This window comes from Salminus brasiliensis, chromosome 7, assembly GCF_030463535.1.
Source record: "Salminus brasiliensis chromosome 7, fSalBra1.hap2, whole genome shotgun sequence".
Taxonomy (NCBI): domain Eukaryota; kingdom Metazoa; phylum Chordata; class Actinopteri; order Characiformes; family Bryconidae; genus Salminus; species Salminus brasiliensis.
The window spans coordinates 11,821,657-11,841,453 of record NC_132884.1 but is presented as its reverse complement, the minus strand read 5'-3'; the positions used below and the strand labels follow the sequence as shown (position 1 = coordinate 11,841,453).

Genomic DNA, 19,797 nt, shown 5'->3' with positions numbered 1-19,797 from the left:
GGTTTTCTCTCATACAAAATGCCCTAATAGTCTAACCTCACAAATACAGCTGAATTGATACATTAGATGAATTAGATAAATAGATTAATTGTAAATGTAAAAAAACATAAAAGTAAAATGAGAAGTACACTAAAAGTACTGAATTACAGGAACATAACATACAGTAAATTTAATTACTCACACCTCTGGTTAACACACCCAATTGTTTTGTGTAATTTTTATTAGTGTTATTCATATCATAAACTGTTTGCATTAGCTTTTCAGGAAGATCACATCAAAGTCAGAACTCACCAGTCGAATAAGCTGTCTGTCAAGCCAGCGGAGCACGTCTGGTCCTTCCTCTGACTCTGCCCTATACACGCCCAATCTTGCCATGAGAACAGCAGCTGCCTCCTGATCAAAGGATGATTCTATGTGCTGAATTTGAGACTGTGCATCTGCCCAGCTGGGAGTGGCACAAAGAGAATTAGCTGGTTAGACATGAATGACATTTCACACACAGAAATCTATTTAAAGATGAAAGAAACATCCAAATGTTGTATGTCATTAACGACAAGGAAATACAAAAGAAATAGCCTCAGCTAAAAGTAAAAATTTCAGCAGGGTTGGGGCTTTGAGCAAAATGAAAGTATTGACATGTACTGTTATGGTATCTACATTGATGACATCACAAAAATAAAGAAAACAGAGATCTACAATTTAGTGAAAGAGACAGTGGTGGCTGCTCACTTTCTTGCGATAGTGGTAACACGAATCCTCCTTTGTGTGTTAGAGTGTTGGTACTGTGTCACAAACTGAATGGCTCCTCTGCCCCCCTGAGGGATGGGAGAGTTGTGCTACAACAAAAAACATGGACCACAGAACCATTAGGTACACTCAACAAAAAGAACATTATGTTAATAGATTTTACCTCAAACATACCTGATTCACCACTTCAAAATATAGAGCAAGTGTGGTAGATGGGCTGAGACTAGAGATCTTCCACTGGCAAGTACCACCAAGTCCCAGCTCCTTGAAACACAAAAGAGTAGACTTATTTTAATGCTATATCTTGTACCATATTGATGAAGTTTGAGTGTTTGAAGATGGCAGTCAAATTACTCACATTCTCAGACACATATGGTCCCTTAGTGTTGAGGGATACACAAGGACCAATAGCTCCTGACACTTTTAGCTCTTTTGAGGTCTATGAGAAATAAAGAGAATAAAAGAAGTTGGAACAATCCTGCTGAAATGCAGTTAAGTGCAAAATATAGATGCAAATTATTGTATTATGAGGATGTTCTCACTAAATCTGTGCTACCTTCACTTCTAAAGTGCCTCCAAAAGCCATGCGGAATTCTCCACTGTAATCTTTACTGAACACTCTCTGGAATGTCTGCTTGAACAGAGAGGTGTTGAAGGAGTCTCCCATGACAATATATCCTCTGACACCAAAATAAATCACAGAGCATAATTAGTTATGTACATTAAATCCTATTAACATCAAGCATTTTCATTATGATGACATTACAACAATAGCTTGTATATTTAATATAACATTGTACAAGTGGGAGTTTCACAAGCATACCCTGTAAGATTGGACAGACACTTCATTTCCAGTAATCCAGTCTGGTCCAGAGCACAGGCGTAGATGTCAATACTGTGTCCATTCACTGCAGCACGGTTTGCCAGAGCCTCATAGTACTACATTTCAGTGATTACACATTTCACATACATATTATGATACATGTTATTTATAGCAGGGGTAAGTTAATAAGTTATCATTTTCTGTACACTTACCTTAACAGCCTTCTTCATATGATGGGCGTTGTCCTTTTGAATGTCATGCCACGATCGAATGGGCGTCTTCAGTTCATCTCCTACGACCATGCCAGGACCCTGGGTGGGAGGCCCTCCTGTGAAAAGCATCATCCGAGCTCCAGTATTTTGGAATGTACCCTAAAACCAGGGAAATATCAGCACAAATATTTAAAAACAATGACAGCAAATGTTAATTTTCACATGGCATCTTTTTGAAATGAAATAAAAAAGTAAAATAATTTCACATAATTACACGAAACCTAAACCAGATCAATAGATAATCTAAAAACAACTAAACATCCTTTGACATCATACTTTTGTTATCAAACCCCAGCATTTACGTTCATTTGGAAATCCTAACTATTATGCTGCATCAATGAATGCAAGAAGCACAAGGTGCAAGCCAACACGATTTGACCCTCAGATGCCAGCTTTACATGACAGATCATATATGGACTACAAATCTCCATAGCAAAATGCAAAAAGAAGATCAGTACCAAGTACATGGTCTTCTGATTTATTTAGGTCCAGGCATTTGATGGGGATGGGGGGAAAAAGGAGTTAAATAAAGAATGTTGTTCCTTATTCCTTTTCTAATTAATATTTTAAAAAGACAATTAAGCACCTTTGAACACACACTTGAACATGTACACAACAGTCACTGAAAAACAAACAAAAAAAGCCTAAAACTAAAAATGTCACAGCCTCCTTTTCTAATGCTTTTCTAATCCTTTCCTTGTCCTTGTACAGTTAACTTTACCAAAAACATATTATTTAACAGTTGTCTTTGTGTTCTGTAAACAACTTTTCATAATTTTGGTAAAAGGATAAAAATCAAATTGATTTTCTGATTTCCTTATTGAGAAAAATAGTTACAAGTGTTCATATCAGTACCTCCAGCAATCCTATTGCAATGGAGAGTGCAATGCCTGTAGAACGAAGAGGTCTCTTGCCCTGTGAAACAGGCCAGGGGTCCCTCTGCAGCTCACCAAGTATGTCAGTCAGGTTCATATCTACTTTATGCACAGGTTGCAGAAACCTAAGACAAAAGTGAAAGAGAGGAAAAAAAAAAAAAGTCTAGTTTAGTTAGTACTGGTACAACATGTGTCCAAATGTTTGCAGACACCCCTTTTAATAAATGCATTCAGCTACTAAAAGTTGCATCCACAGCAAATGCGTAAATGCATATACACACAGCATGTCTGGTTCCTGTACAGAAGTATTGCCTATGGAATATGAATCTGAAGCACATAAACATGAACCTCACTAACAATCTTGCTGCTGAATGCAATTAAATCCTAACAGCAATGCTCCAAAATCTAGCAGAAAGCCTTCCCCTGGACACCTTTGTCCGTCTGACTTATGTACTATTCATATCAAAGTCTACAGGTTTAGCTTCTCTACACAAGTAAAAATGTGTTATAGCACCCAAGAAATGTTACAGCCATTTCCAACAAATTTTCTGTGTTCTGGACTTGCAGAATATGGCCAGTTATCAATATGTGTACCAAGATTACCAAGTGTCTGACCTGCAGAAAGTTGCAACATCTTGAGGGGACAAAGGTCGGGCTTGCTGTCCTAAGGCTGCTGGTTTCAGACCAAGCATCTCCTGTAAACAGGACACAACTGTTTTAACATTATGCCATTCCATTGAGGACAATTTTGCATCATGCCAGAATTGTGCAGACATCTCGCCATTTACATGTATCTGTTTGGGAACAAGCTCCTTGGTCCCACGGAAGACGTAGCTCTTGGCAATACCCTCACAACTCAGCTCATGAACCTGTATCATGCGACCAAATGTGATAAGCCCCACCAAGGCATTTGGTGGCAGCAAGCTAAGGGACATCTGCAAAGACTCCCTCAGGGCCTGCAAGTCCTCCTCCTCTATACATGTGTCCACCACATATAGAAAGACAAGTGGAGCTGGTGGACCACGCTACAGAGAGGCACACAGAAATTGTATGTAAGAGAATATCTATTTTGTGTGAGCAAGAAAAATAACTTCATGTTTATGTAGTATAGAATGTGTGTGCATACTATAAGAAATAGAACACAGAGAAACAAACCATGTTTACCTGTACTATGTACTCAATAGTGGAGAACTGTGGCATTAGTTCAGCAGGCTGATTTACCTCTGAAATGCCTGCATATGATGGTGGGAACTGAAACAAGGCCAGCATAATTAGACTACATGCACTCAGTTTTTAATTGATGGGAAACAATAGACATTATATTAAATATCTATATTTAATAGATATTATATATTTACTAGCTTAGGTCACTTATCATTGGAATGTGATATCCCCCCCAATGTGTACTTACAGGGTTTCTCTGGAAGCAGAAATTGCATGACCATATCTTAGCTCTGAAGTCCACTTGACTACAAAATAAAAATTGCAAACATATTGCCACTGAACAACATATTACATAAGATCCACAATCAGATTTAAATTTACTTTTAAAACAGTATTTTGTGCAGTCTGTAACTGTGTAGTCTAACTTGAACAGTGTAAAAAAATAATAAAAAAACCCTAACTATTTAGATGCAGAATATTAATAATATTAAGACTATTCTTGGTAGCTACCTTTGATATTTGTTTATGGTGTCTGTCTTGGTGGAACGGCCCCTGTGTCCAAGTACACTTCAAACTGTCTAGTTCATGCTAAAGAATTCTATGGTAGTCTTTCTTTATAATTACATCCACTCTGTGCAATGTACCGGTCATATTTGCAGCAAAACAATTCCAGAGCATAACGCTACCACCATGCTTAACAGTTGGTAAATGCCTCTGGTAAATTTGAATCCAAATCCAGTCTCTGTTTCAACCACAGTGTTCAGAGTGCCATCTGGTGACCTCAAGGCACCATAAACAATTTTTTTTGCCCAGCCAGCAGCACTAGGGAGCATTCTCAGAAGGTAAATAAAAGTTTAGTTAAGAGTCTGCAGTGTTGTTTAACAGTAGAACATGAAAACATAAAATACTATCTGAAACTGTATAAAACTATTGCAGATACGCTCTACTTCACCAGCAGAAGAACAGTTTCTTTGTTGTTAAACTAGTGCTGAAGAGCATGTTTAGAACAGAATAGAGGCTAATGCTAATGCATGCCCATTAGAAACCCAAATTATTACTATAAAGTTATTTACGCACACACAAACCAAAATCCCTTATTCTTGATACCAATTCCGATAACACAACAATATTAAAGTAGTTAAATTTCAACATGAACAATTCCACAGTTTTTTCCCCAGCAATAAGGTCTACTGGTTGTCTAGCTTTGTCAGGTTGATCATGCTTGTAGAACAGCTAAACCTTTAAAACTCAAACAAAAACATACCCTTTGCTAATCAACCTTTTTGTTCTGTGCCAGGGACATTACACTTCGCTCACCACATTAGGGCGGCATTTGGCATTTCTCAAAAATGTTAAGTGGGCTTCAGCACAGACAACAGGAGGGCAGTTAACATATCTGAAAGTCCCTCCAACATGGACAAAAGACCAGTTTGTCTTGGTTGAAACATGTCGTGCAAAAGTTTTAAACATTTGTGTGACCCTGCACGTCCGCCGCAGCACATTGTTTACCACTGCACAGGGCTTAGCAGCGGGTTTAATTATTCAACTATGTCTGTGTGAACATTAGTAACATTAGCAGGTTTAGCATTTTTGAATCACAAACATGAGTAAATCTGTCCCACCATTCAGCCCTGTGTTTACTCTGCTTTAGTTCAACTCACGTTTTATTGGCTGCCTCGTTACAAATTACATGATGAGCACAAGTTTACATAAGTGGGGGGTTTTTTACGTGGGAACTCGTGCATTTGGTTGAATTATGGGTGTATTTAGGAATGGGCAGTAGCCACAGCCATTGTTTACAACATGAACGTAAGACGGTTAATACTACTTTTTGTGCTTCCACTAAATATAAAGTATATATTTTTTAATATACTTTATATTTAATATAGATTCAAATATAAGTCTTTTTCAAGCTTTAAATCTGTCCTTAATCTACAATAGCTAAAAATATATACACAATACCCTGATATAGCAATATCCCGATATAGCAAATAAAATGGAGTTGCATACAGTAAATTAAATAAATATATGTTTCTAGTGGTTGAAAGGAACAGTTGTACATCTCAATTTGACCGTGGGATATTTCCTTCAAATTGGCTGTCCAAACTAGACTGTAGCTCAAGCAGCTTAACACTACAACTTTACACTTTTCCAAGACGTTTTAGTCATTTTAAAGGGTGTTCTATGGCTGAACTACAAGTCTATTCATTTCAAGGTTTTATTAATTTCAAGTTTTACAGAACATGTAAAAGCTCTGCCTGACCTCACCAGTGTACACAAGTCATGTCATTCCTACAAATGGGACAAACCAGTTAATACTACATGATTCGACATACAGCTGGCCAAGAAACAAGGGAGCAACATTGTCCAATAAAATGCCTTAATGACAATCAACAATATATGAATATACAAGATCCAGCAACTTACCAGAGAGGGTTGAGCACAGCTTTGCAGCTAGCTCGACTGCAGAGCACAGGCTCGTACTGCACAGGTGGCAGATTAGGACGCTCTTTAAGAGGGGTAAAAAGGCAAGATAGTGGTACTACCAATCGCGTGGCCTCCAACCTGCTGGAGGGCCAGAGGTTCCAGCTGCATCGCACCCCATCACGATCCTCATTCTGCTGAATGAACTCTAGGTACGTTGCCATTTTAACTATGCAGGGTCTGGGCAAGAAACCAGAAAAAGCACTAAAAGGTGAGTGACTAAAGAATTAAGATGGCTTTTAAACACTGAGCTACACCTTTTGAGTAACGAATCACAATTGAGAGGACAACATACCATGAAAACTAAAACTTCAACCAGTACTCCACTCGAAAGAAACAAACCTGAAAAAAAATTACATAAGGATTATATGAAGCTGGCATGTTATTTTACAGCTATGCCACATCTACATGCTGGGTCACACCTACAGTTATCTGCAGGCTGATTACTGGCTGACCATTACTGAAATCACAGAATTCAACACACAGGCTGGAACTGAACTGAGCCAGATGACACGCTACACGTTCTCAAGACCCACTTCTTCCGAGAATACTTGGGCGAATAGTAGAGTACTATGGTCTCCATATTGACTTGTGTTTAGTAGTGCCTAAGCTTAAAGGTATCTTTAAATTTTAGTCTATTCAAAGTAGCTAAGGTTATTCTTAAGTAAATAGCGAAGCACTTTTGTAAGTCGTAAGATTTCGTTTTGTTCTTTGTTTTTATTCTGTATTGGCAGTGGAACACATAATTAAACATAAATGGTTATTCTAATTGTGACGTGTGAATGTATCATAATGCCGACATTGATAATGGTATAAGTAGCTAGCTAGCTAGTTTAAACAGATTTCCAATCGTTTTACGCAATATAGCAAAATAACGGGCTCGACGACGTGGATCACTTCTGTGGTGAAATTACATTATCCCACAGTTTCTACTGAATCGAGCAAAACATCAATGCTAAAATAACTGTTCCGTAAAACTGAACATATAGCTAGCTAGCTAGCAAGACTAAAAACTAACCTGGTCCGCTTATGTGAATATGTAGTTCTAGCTATTCATTTACGATTCAAAAGCAAGACAGTTATATAAGTGTAGCTATCTTAACTGAAACTAGACTTGCTGTGTAACAATTTAACAAATACGCTCCTGTGTACTTTGTTACTATGAGCTATCTGGTTGGCTAGATAATCCGTAAAACTGTCATAGTCTTCGAGCCACAAGCTACATTGACTTTAGTTGGATCCAGTGCCGACGTAACTTACCTTTTAGTTGGATACGGTCTAATCTTAACGTAAACAAATAAAATATAAATATTAAATCTATACTGAAAATTGAAGTTGGACAGACGGCCATTAATCTCAACTAAACAACTTTTCGCCGCTAGCATTCGGTAATAAAGCCACAGCCGAAGAATGACGTGTTACTACACATCTTGCACCTTGCCATTGGTCCTTCTAATCTGACGTCGATGCAAAATGCCCTACCCCAACAAACGACTTTTGTGACAGAAAGATTAATTTGACAAAGCGCTGCAGGTTTCCATAAATACACGGCCATTAAACAGCTACGCACAGGGCACTACACAAATAGCAGGAAAGTGTATTCAAAAAGATGAACACATAAGATACACCTCATGTTATTGTAGACAAAAGGAAAGGCTCAACAGACCTTTTAAAAACACGGATTACTTGCTCGTGATTAGAATTATGGAAATACCAGAGCTTTGCATCATCTTTGGAATATTTAAACGTTTTATATTAATACTGTATATATTAATTGACATATTATGTGATACTGTTCTAAGTATGATAACATACCAATGACTGGTCACTTGTCGCGCTGTGGCCGGCTTGTGTGAACGCACGGTAGGTCCACTCTCAATGCGCATGTGCAGTATATTTTCTTGTTGGAACCTTGCCCTTGTACAGGACCACACGTGACAACGCAAGCGGTGTAGAACCCATGAGAGACAAACATGGAACCACATAAGCGACTTGTCACTTGTTACTATGAACGCAGGGATAAATATAAAAATAGAACGCAGATTAGAACGCAGCTGCCTAAATACTAGTGATGAGAAGCCTTGATGAAGCTCTTTGAATTTCCTGATAATGCCGAAAAAGATTCTATGCATCAGAGAAGAGAAATCATTGCAGCCCGCAGCTCAACAATGCAAAGCGTATGAACGCTGCGTGATTTTACAGTTCACCCAGTGTCTCTTCTGATTTGCTAATAATCATGTTTAAAAAGTGCTGTAAATAATCTCTAAATTAGTGTTTGGAAATATGATTTAAAGAAACACATTTCCCGCAACTCAGGTAGAGTGACTCTGTACCATTTAAAGGAATGTGATTGTGGTCAACTGGCAACAAAGCACTGTAAGGCTTAATCCACTCCAAAATCCTTCATTGTCTGTACCACACCACCATTCGTCACAACAGGTTTAGGCCACCAGCCCTGGACCAACAGTTTTATACATTTAAGCCCATTTACTCTAATAACACATTTAAAATAATCAAAACTGATGGCTAGATGGGTTCCAGGTGGGCATGGGTTCTGAATGGGTTGTACATGTGTTTTTACTGGGATCCAGTTGGGCTTCCAAAATGGGCCCCTTGGTTACAGCCCACCTTAATCTCACAACTATGCCCCTTATACAGAATATTTAACATGTATGATGTATGTATGGTGAAATATACCACAATGGTCTAAATCTTTAGAGTGGTATTTATTATTTTTTGTTTAATCAGAACCATTAGGATTAAACCCTGATGATTTTTGCTTTCTGATGGGAATTGGCTTAATGGTTACTATTAGAGACCACTAGTTCTAGGGTGAATTGAAAAGAAACAATAGGGACATCCCTAGCAATACTTTTAACCAAAAAATAAAACACAACAGTCCATCAGAGTCTAGTCAATGTATTCGGCACACAAATGGTTAACAGATCTCGTTCTTTACTATGAGTCGCACCTCCCTAACCCACATCACTAACAGGATTGGCTTTGCTGTTTCTTGCTACATGTGAGAGGTTGTGGTTGTATGGAGCGCAAAAGTTCTGTCAACTAGATGTGCGTGTAGGCTGAGTGACAGGCACTAGTTATGTGCACAAGCTCATATTGATTCAATTAGGGAAAGTGCATTTTATTATTAAATTAGCAATTAGGAAATAGTAGGCTTTTATACAGAACTGGTGGCAACCCTAAGTGTGTATGTGTTGATTAGTCTAATTTGTCTCTTACATATGGTAGGCATCTTGGCAACTTGTTTAGATGATCTGTTATGAAGTACAGAAAGCTAGCTGTGATGCTGTTGGTTAACAAAATCACAAGTGTATTATTATTGATTATTGAGCATACTGACAGGAATCCCTTTATAAGTGTGTTGGCTACCTATATACATTTAGTTATATATTTAGATATATAGTTTATATATCTATAAACTATGTCTCTATGTCTTATGTTTTTATAGTTGTGATTGCTAATGTCCCACCTGAAAACCACATATTGGTTGCAATGTGTCATGTAATGGCAGAAGCTAGGTGGCACAAAACAAAAAAAACACATGTCCCACAACCGTTGTTCCGGAACCAAAATAAACTAAAACATGGCAGTGTGGCCCTGTTGTTGTCTGGGCACTGTAAAAGAACATTTATTACTATGTCATTTGTAAAACAAATACATTGAAATGTAGCATAGTTTGTGTTTGTCATCCTCTAGTCGTTCATAAGTGGTCACAGGACGCTGTCCACAGGAAATTGTTGGGTGGACATTTCAGGTTCGTTGACTATTCTCAGTCTAGCAGTGATGCATCTCTTTCATCCAGCTGTTGTTGTCTGGACAAAAAACATTTAATACTATGTAATTTGTAAAGCAAATACATTGAAATGAAGTCAACAAATACACTTGTGCATAAACTTTTGAATTGAGGTTCAATTACCTATCCTACTTATCTTCACAAGAACAAATATATTTAATTAAAGAAATAGAACTTGAGAGTTACAAAAGAGTTTCTTTGAATTTTGTGCAACATTTTGTACATTAGATATTATTAGATATAATAAAATATGATAAATTAACTACCAAGATTCTCACTAGTATGTGGTGCTCATACGATGTTTCGCATGGTGCCTCAGCATTGAGGATATTAAGTTCTTGAGCTGTAATGCAGCTACTCAGGATGCTCTCCACAGTGGACCTGTAGAAGTAGCTGCTGTGGCAGGTTAACTCTCCTCAATCCTTCAGAGGAAGTGGAGCTGTTGCTGGGCCTTCCTGATGATGTGTGATGTGTTGAGTGACCAGGTGAGTTCCTCAGATATATGTGGACATAGAAACACTAGAAGCTGCACACTGTGCTCCCCCTCCTGAAGGCAACAATCAGCTCCTTGGTTCTTTTTCTAACTTCGTTTGGTGTTTCACTATGGTGAAACTATGGTGTTTCACTATTCTAGTCCACTTTATTTAACCAAAATTGAAAGCTTAGTAAGAAAAAGTGGAATTAAATAAATTAATTGAACTTCAGTTTTATTTGGAAGAATAAACCACATACCCTTAGAAAATCGTTACAGGTTAAGAATTATACAGATGAATAAATGGTACCTTAAAGATAAACTGGGGCAAAACATTTTTAAAGAATGGGAATAGTTTGCCTTCATGGAGAATTGTGGAGTCCTACAAAAATGTGATTTTGAAGCATAATTTTCAGCACATGGTATACCAATGTGGAATAATATATGTATTTTACATAGATGGAAATCTTTTTTTAAGGAATAGATGGAATATGCTACATAGTTAAAACTGCCTTCTTTCATCTTCAAAATATTGCCAAACTGTGATTTAAACTGTAAATTAGGCTGAGAATGCCTATAAAAATATACCATGGTAGCACAACTTTAAAGAACACTGGCATACATAAAATATGTTTTTGTTTTACTTTGTGTTTGTAGAAAGAACAGAAAGACCATCTAGTTCTCTGGATGATCTAATGGATATATTACTGCAATACCAGGATTACAATGCAACAGTCCATTTTTTCCTTTTCAACCATTCCTTTGTACTTTTGGTTGTGCGCTTTGAGTCATTGTCTTGCAGGAGGACCCATGATCTTCTACTTAAACTACATTTTTTTACACTGGGTAGAACATTTCGCTCTAAACTCTCTTGATAATTGTCTGATTTCATGATTCCTGTGATACGGTCTGGGCCTCCAGTACCAGATGCAGCAAAGCAACCCCACAGCATTATGTATCCTCCACAGTGCTTAACTGTTGGTAGGGTGTTCTTTTCCAGATAAGCTTCATTGCACCGTCTGTAAACAAACTGTTGGTTTGCATTGCCAAAAATCTTTATTTTTGTTTCATCTGTCCACAGAATATTTTCCCAGAAGGAAACGATTGTGGCTTATCAAGGTACTCTTTGACAAAGATCAGCAGTTCCTTTTCATTTCTTTTCTTGTGCAATGGTTTCCTCCTTGGCCTTCGCCCATGAAGCTCTGCTTGACTTAGTGTGGGGCATGTGGTACTTGTTAGAACCATGACCCCAGACTGATCTAGGTTGGCCTTCAGGTCTTTGGATGTTTGACGTGGTGTTTTTTGCCACAGCAACTAAAACATTTGTATAATATCCTAATGTATGTTCATTTCCTCATCCAGTTCTGTTTTATATAACTGACAAAGGCTAATACATTAATATATGCTCATTATGATCTCTACTGGGTCTCTGTTCCAATAATGTAGTCAGTAGTTACAGTAGTCTAGCCTATGTTACAGTGGTAAAAATGATCAAAAGAAAATGGTCACATTCTCAAAATCTCTAACCAATCTCTAATCGCTAACCAACATACAATTCTGCCTTCTAAGGTACGCTGAATGCCCTGACCTTCTGGAACTGGGTGATAGACACTATCTGTTCCTGTCATGCATGAGCATGGATCACTGGATGGGAGTAGTTTCTTCAAAAAAGGGCAATAGGACAAGACCTCTCTGTGTGGATACGCCCAGTTGTTCAGCATTCAACACCATAATTCCTCCCAGGCTTGACACCAAGCAACAGGATCTGGGTCTGAACAGCTCTCTGTGCAGCTGGATTTAGAACTTCTTGACGGGACGACAGCAGGTTCTAAGGATGGGGAGCATCACGTCCTACTAACTGACCCTCAGAACCGGAGACCCCCAGGAATGTGAGATCAGCCAGCTCCTGTACTCCGTGTACACATATGACTGCACAGCCAGACAAAGCTCCAGGGTCATCATACAATTTGCTGATGACACGACAATCGTGAGCCTGATGTCTAATGATGAGACAGCCTACATAGAGGTGGAGAGACTCTTAACGTCATCAAGACCAAGGAGCTAGTAGTGGACTTCAGGAAACTGAAGAGGGTGCACACCCCCGATCTCCATCAATGGACAAACTGTGGAGGGGGTCATCAGCCCTCCAAGTTCCTTGGTGTTCACATTACTGAGGGACTTGGACAGAACACACGAAGAAAGTACACCAGTGCCTCTTCTACCTTAGACGGCTAAGGAGGTTTGGTATAAACCCCTGCATTCTGAGGATGTTCTACACCTCCACTATGGAGAGTATTTCGACGGGCATTTTTTGTATTTTAGCCGTAAATAAGTGTGAAAACATTAAACAGCTACCATAAATGCTTCAACTTCAATAAACACTGACATCAACAAACCAACAGCAACATGCCAAATGTAGGAAAAAATGTCAGCATTGTCTTCTGTCTATTGTCCCACTGGAAGATGGAAAATCACAGGATTTCTCAGGAGCAATTATCTTTGATATTCAGTGCAGTACAGGTTATCTGTTATCAACAGTTTCTTGTGCTCATGCTTGAACTAACTATAAGTTTTTAAGAATTGTAGAATTGATTAAGACTGTACAACGGACAAGTTGTCTTTAATGTCTTATGAACGGAGGTTGAGCTAATCGTACATTTAGTAGCATGTTATAGACATATTGTCTCGTATTGTAATCCTTGTATTGTTTATTTTTTCAAAACGCTATAGGATTTGCTTAATAATAACCCTGGGCAACACATTGGGAACCCTATGCTTTGGACTGGGATAAAGAAGTACATTCACAGCTTTATCCTTTTTTGCAAGGTGAGTGCAAGAAACAAAGCACTCGTCTCATCTTCAGTGGCTTCGTCATCCTTCGTTCACCCCTGGTCGTATATATCCTTGGACTTAATGATAGCCTCCACCCTCAGTCTAATGGTCAGACTGAACGAGTTAATCAAGATCTGGCCCGAACACTGCGTTGCCTGGCGTCGGAGAACCCTGCTTCATGGGCCCGTGCCAGCCCTCATTCAATCATGAACAGTTTCTCGTTCATCACCTCCAGAGTATTAATGCTTTTCATTTGTGTGTAGATTAAGCCTATAACATATAACCTGTCTGTTCCAATCTCACTTTGTGAAGCATTACCAACTTCTTTTGTTGCATATTGAGCGGTTATGTGTGTTTGTTACTGTGTGTATGATCTTGGCTTATTTGGATGTCTTCTTTTGGTTGCTTGATTGTGTGTTCTCTGGATTTTGACTATTTTCCATTTATGCCTCTAGTCTTGATGTTTGCTTTGGTTGCCCTCGTAATTAAACTCTCACTTGCATATTGCCCTGTTAACTATCACAAGCTCCTTATTATTAAACCTATTCTTTCATTTTACATTATATTTTCATACTTAGGAACAATATGACTATGTTAGTTAGAAATTACAGTTATCAGTTACAACACTCTACCTCCAGTAATATATGCACTACATTATAACCCAGATGTCAAATGTTACTCTAACCTGATGATGATGATATTTGTTACACAACTATAGCAGTGTTTCACATAAAGTCTTCCAACTTTTTCTGTCAGCTTGGAGGAGCACATAAAGTAGTAGTACTTTTGACCTATGTGTGAAGTGCATTAATGGAACTCAAATAATGCTACTTCAGAAATGTGCCATGTGTGTCTGGACCAGTCCACCATCCTAATGATATACTGTCAGTGGCAGATCAATGTTTAAAAATTAGTCATTATAGAATAATATATGGAATATGACAGCTAACAAGAAGTGGAATGTTTTATATTATTAGACATATACAAATCTCATAACTTCTCATATCTTTGTACTATTCAGAAACTAAGTGCATACATATTGGGAAACTGTCATAATCATCACATTAAACAGTATTATCCCTCACTCTACATATGTCCTGCAGCAGCAGACTACACCTCCTCTTCTCATCTTCTTTAGCAGTGCAGGGCATGAGTGTGGAGCTGTTGACTAACAGAGTGTACATTGTATGCTGCTATAAATTTAAGAGATTTTTTATGTCAAAAGAATATAGGCATAAATCTGATGTCCACCATTTTTTGTAGCAAATACACTAAAGATTTAAATGAAATGAGTGTTTCTCTTTGTATTTGAGAGTAGAAATGTTCTGTTTCAATCAGTAAAGTACAAATGTCCTAAGTATTTTACGTTAACATCGCATAACCTTACAATCTTGCATGTTTGTTTGTTATTGTTTTTTTTGATGGAAAAGTATTATTAAGACCCAGGCTCCTGCACAGGGACTTTTTAGGCTCTTATTTTGACAGTGGGTTTTAGTGAACGACAGAAACCTGCTGAAATTGAACGATTCATATAGCTTTAACACAGGAACGGATTGGTTTATTCTTAAGGATACTGTATTAAAATAACAAGTGTAGTATGTCGTTTGATGTTGTGAAGTGGTATACGCGTGCATCCAAGTTGTATGCATTCGGAATTTGGACTGTATTGGGGGGCTTTGCATGTTCCACATTTCTTCACAGAACAGACCCGGCGAGTAAGTTGACTGCGCAATGTCAAACTGTTAAGCTATTTTTTTTTTGTTTTGTTTGTTTTTAAAGCTGTTTGAGGAAGAGCAAGCAGACAATGTTAAATGCACTTTTGTATATTTCATGCTTTCACGCCTTGAATAAAACGTGAAAACATATCAGCTGTCATTTAAACACGATGTTGTTTAGTTAGCTAGCCTTTTATTGACAGCTCCCGATTTGTTTGGCTTAGCGCGATGGCACATGTTATATACATTAAACGCACATTTTATACGTAAACTTAATTTGATACACTATACTGTATCGAGTATGTATTTCTCAGCACAGCTATGCTTGTTTGTGTTTTGTTCGTGGTAACCATAGCTAACATGCTAATCGCTAAGATAGCTCTTCGGGTCCTATAAGGCCGTTGGGTATTCCTAGATAGAAGTCACCCCACTGCTGACACCAAAGATGTAAGGAAGAATTAAAACTATATTTTACCCTTATATATATATATATATATATATATATATATATATATATATATATATATATATATAAAGATGTTAGTTATTGGCCATGTAAAGACCATATTCATGCTGGGTCAAAACAATAACAGATCTCTTTAAAAAGGAGTTCTCTATTCTCTCTTATGTGTATTTATGCTGACCTGACATTAGCAAGGTCTGCAAAGTCCTTGTGAACAATTAGCTAACTGTACGTATTATTGCTCAGTATACCATGTTGCCAGTTCATTTGCAAATATGAAATAAGTTGGATAGACAGGGTTTTTGCCTGTCTTACAAATGGAACTTAGTTATTTAATGAAGATGTTTAACTGTTCTTGCCCAACAGGAATATGTTCTCAGCTAGATTTTCTTTCAGAAAATTTGTATTTGATCATACAAATCAAATGTTTAAATTCACAGGCAGGGAGATATAAAAAAAGAAAGAAATGCTTAAAAAAAGTTTCTGGAACCAGTAAAATATGTGAAAATATTCGCACATTTGTAATGGTACTGTATATGCTATTTAGACTACAATGATTCAAATGTACATCCATGTGCATTTTCCATTCAAAAAATTCTAATTATCAGTTTTTTTGTAGTTAAAATGCCTGAAAAGGAGGAAGAAACAAGACCAAATGCGATCTTATCGGGATGTCAAATTGATGACAAATAAAGGGTACCAGTTAAGAAAGAAGGTAAGACTGTTTCTCTTGTCCTGCATGTAATAAAGTTAGATACAGTAGAGGTTATATATTATATATAATATATAACATAATATATGTGTGTTTGTGTTATAAATGTTACATATTGGTGTGTATGTGTGTGTGTGTTTGTGTGTGTGTGTGTGTGTGTGTGTATATATACATATACACACACACACACACACACACACACACACACACACACACACAGTTTAAACCAGATGTTAGCATGCACTAAATACAGTTATTAATACAGACCTGAAATCAGAATAAATCTTTCCCATTTTAGGTCAGTTAGGATTGCCAAAATTATTTATATATGCTAAATGCCAGAATAATGAGAGGGTTTTTTTAAGGAAATTGTTATTACTTTCTTTAAAGTCAAAAGTTTAAATACACTTCGATTACTATGCCTTTAAACAACTTGGGACAGCCCATATGATGATGTCATGTATTTGGAAGCCTGAGAACACCGTCTCAACTGTAAAAGATGGGGTGGCAGCATCATGTTGTGGGTTGTTTTGCTGCAGGAGGAACTTGTGCACTTCACAAAAGACATGGCATCATGAGGAAAGAACATTATGTGGAAATGCTAAGGCAACATCTCAAGACATCAGCAAGGAAGTTCAAGCATGGGCGCAAATTGGTTTTCCAAATGGACAATGGCCCTATGCCTGCCAAACTGGTTATAAAGTGGCTTAAGGATAACAAAAGTCAATATCCTATTGAAATCCTATTGAAAATTTATTGGCAAAGTTGAAAAGGCATATGCGACCAAGGTGGCCTACAAACATTGCTCAGTTACACCAGTTCTGTCAGGAGGAATGGGCCAAAATTCTATTGTGAGAAGCTTGTGGAACGATATCCAAAACGTTTGACCCAGATCATACAGTTTAAAGGCAATGGTACCAAATACTAATGAAATGTATTTAAACTTTTGACTTTCTCCAGAAATCTTGCTTGTTTGTGGGTGACCAAACGTATTTCCACCATAATTTACAAATTCTTTAAAAATCCTACAATGTGTTTTCCCGGATTTTTTTCTCATTTTGTCTCTCATAGTTTAAGTGTACCTATGATGAAAATTACAGACCTCTCTCATTTTTCTAAGTAGGAGAACTTGCACAATCAGTGTGTGTGTGTGAGATATAAATAAATAAATATATATATATATATATATATATATATATATATATATATATATATATATATATATATATATTATATCATGTTTGAAGGCATCTTCTTTTCTTTTTTTTTGAAATATCATCAACTATTTCACTGTATAAAATCAGTGCAATGTGAATTCAGAATATAATACATTGCACCACTAAAGGTAATCAAGTCACAACTGTGCACTGTTGCTTTCCACCGTGAAGTACCTCAAACACAAACACTTGTGTGTGCATTTAAAGAATTTGTGTCAGAATTTAACACAGCCCAGGTAGCAAAGAAATGTTAAACACTTATTCACCACTGCAGAACTCAATTGTGAATTGTTGTTTCAACACTGTTTTTTGATGTTGATTCAGCAGTGAAAGCGGTGGTTCGGTGAACAGTGGTTCAATCAATACCCAAAGGTTAAATCAACACAATACTTTTCATGTTTTTATGTTTAACAGGAATTATAAAAATCACTATCCTATTGCCTAGTTATGAATGCAATAAATGCAGTGGAATCAGCTACAACATTCAATATAATAATAATAATAATAATAATAATAATAAATAACAGATAACATTCATATGTGTTCTCACATTTTAATGGTACTGTATACAGTTGTGTTCAAAATAATAGCAGTGTGTTTAAAAACAGTAAAGCAGAAAATCTTTATAGTAGTTTTTATTTCCATGCATTGAGAACATTGCATACTGTTTTCCAAATCAAAACATGAAGAAATGTATAGAATTTTATTTTATTTTTTTAGGTTCTGTGTATAACAACAAAAAATGAAAATTAGGCTGTTCAAAAAAATAGCAGTGTCTGCATTTGTCTTTACAAACTCAAAATATGTACTTTTTTTTTTTTAGGATTTAGCATTCCTGTAAATCACTAACCTAATATTTAGTTGAATAACCACAGTTTTTTAGAACTGCTTCACATCTGTGTTGCATAGAGTCAACCAACTTCTGGCACCTGTCAACTGGTATTCCAGCCCAGGATGCTTTGACTACATCCCACAGTTCATTTGCATTTCTTGGTTTTGCTTCAGAAACGGCATCTTTGATGTCACCCCACAAGTTTTCTATCGGATTAAGGTCCGGGGATTGGGCTGGCCACTCCATAACCTCAATTTTGTTGGACTGGAACCAAGATTTTGCTCGTTTACTGGTGTGTTTAGGGTCGTTGTCTTGTTGAAACACCCATTTCAAGGGCATTTCCTCTTCAGCGTAAGGCAACATGACCTGTTCAAGTATTCTGATATATGCAAACTGGTCTATGATCCCTGGTATGCGGTAAATAGGCCCAGCACCATAGTAAGAGAAACATGCCCATATCATGATGCTTGCACCACCATGCTTCACTGTCTTCAGAGTGTACTGTGGCTTGAATTTTGAGTTTGGGGGTCATCTGACAAACTATCTACAATTTTACTTTCATCAGTCCACAATATGTTTCTCCATTTCTCTTTAGGCCAGTGGAGGTGTTCTTTGGCAAATTGCATTTGCTTCAGTACATTTTTTTTTTTTTACAGTGGGACTTTGTGGGGACTTCTTGCTAATAGATTAGCTTCATACAGGCGTCTTCTAACTATCACAGTACTCTGTCTTTGATCATCCTGGAGCTGATCATTGGTTGAGCCTTTGCCATTCTGGCTATTCTTCGATCCATTCGAATGGTAGTCTTGCATTTTCTTCCACGTCTCTCTGGTTTTGCTCTCCATTTTAAAGCATTGGAGATCATTTTGGCTGAACAGCCTATTATTGTCTGCACTTCTGCAGTTTTACCCTCTCCAATCAACTTTTTAATCAAAGTTCGCTGTTCTTCTGAACAGTGTCTCGAACGACCCATATTTCTCAGGCTTTCAAGGAGAAATGCATGTACAGCATGTACTGGCTTCACCCTTAAATAAGGGCCGCCTGATTCACACCTGTTTCCTAACAGAATGATTGACCTCACTAATTGAACTCCACGCTATTATTTTGAACACACCCCTTTCAATTAATTATTTAAATACACAGACTCAAGAGCGTGCATATCATGAATGCTGAGTCTGTTGGTTTTCTAAGAATCTACTGCATCAACTGGTACATTGTTTGTCATGTGGTAATATCATTTATACCAAAAACAGTGATTATCTGGTTAGTCATATTGGACTGCTATTATTTTGAACACTATGTATGGTGTTTACACTACAGTGATGCAAATGTGTCTAAATGTGGATCCCACAAACTCTCATTAGAAGCTTGTTTT

General features: G+C 37.3%; 1 protein-coding gene across 1 annotated transcript in view; it reads right to left on the bottom strand.

Annotated features, from left to right (window-relative positions):
• The window catches only part of sec23b (SEC23 homolog B, coat complex II component), a 9,515-nt gene extending 1,746 nt beyond the window's left edge, over window positions 1–7,769 (bottom strand). The window contains 15 exon segments of the mRNA XM_072683017.1: window positions 292–445; window positions 730–836; window positions 922–1,011; window positions 1,106–1,186; window positions 1,304–1,427; window positions 1,571–1,686; window positions 1,783–1,941; window positions 2,698–2,842; window positions 3,333–3,412; window positions 3,506–3,742; window positions 3,882–3,968; window positions 4,129–4,186; window positions 6,309–6,545; window positions 6,661–6,707; window positions 7,626–7,769. Of these exon segments, the coding sequence (XP_072539118.1) occupies window positions 292–445; window positions 730–836; window positions 922–1,011; window positions 1,106–1,186; window positions 1,304–1,427; window positions 1,571–1,686; window positions 1,783–1,941; window positions 2,698–2,842; window positions 3,333–3,412; window positions 3,506–3,742; window positions 3,882–3,968; window positions 4,129–4,186; window positions 6,309–6,529 (1,659 nt within the window). The 5' untranslated portion in view covers window positions 6,530–6,545; window positions 6,661–6,707; window positions 7,626–7,769.
• Window positions 7,770–19,797: the final 12,028 nt, after the last annotated feature.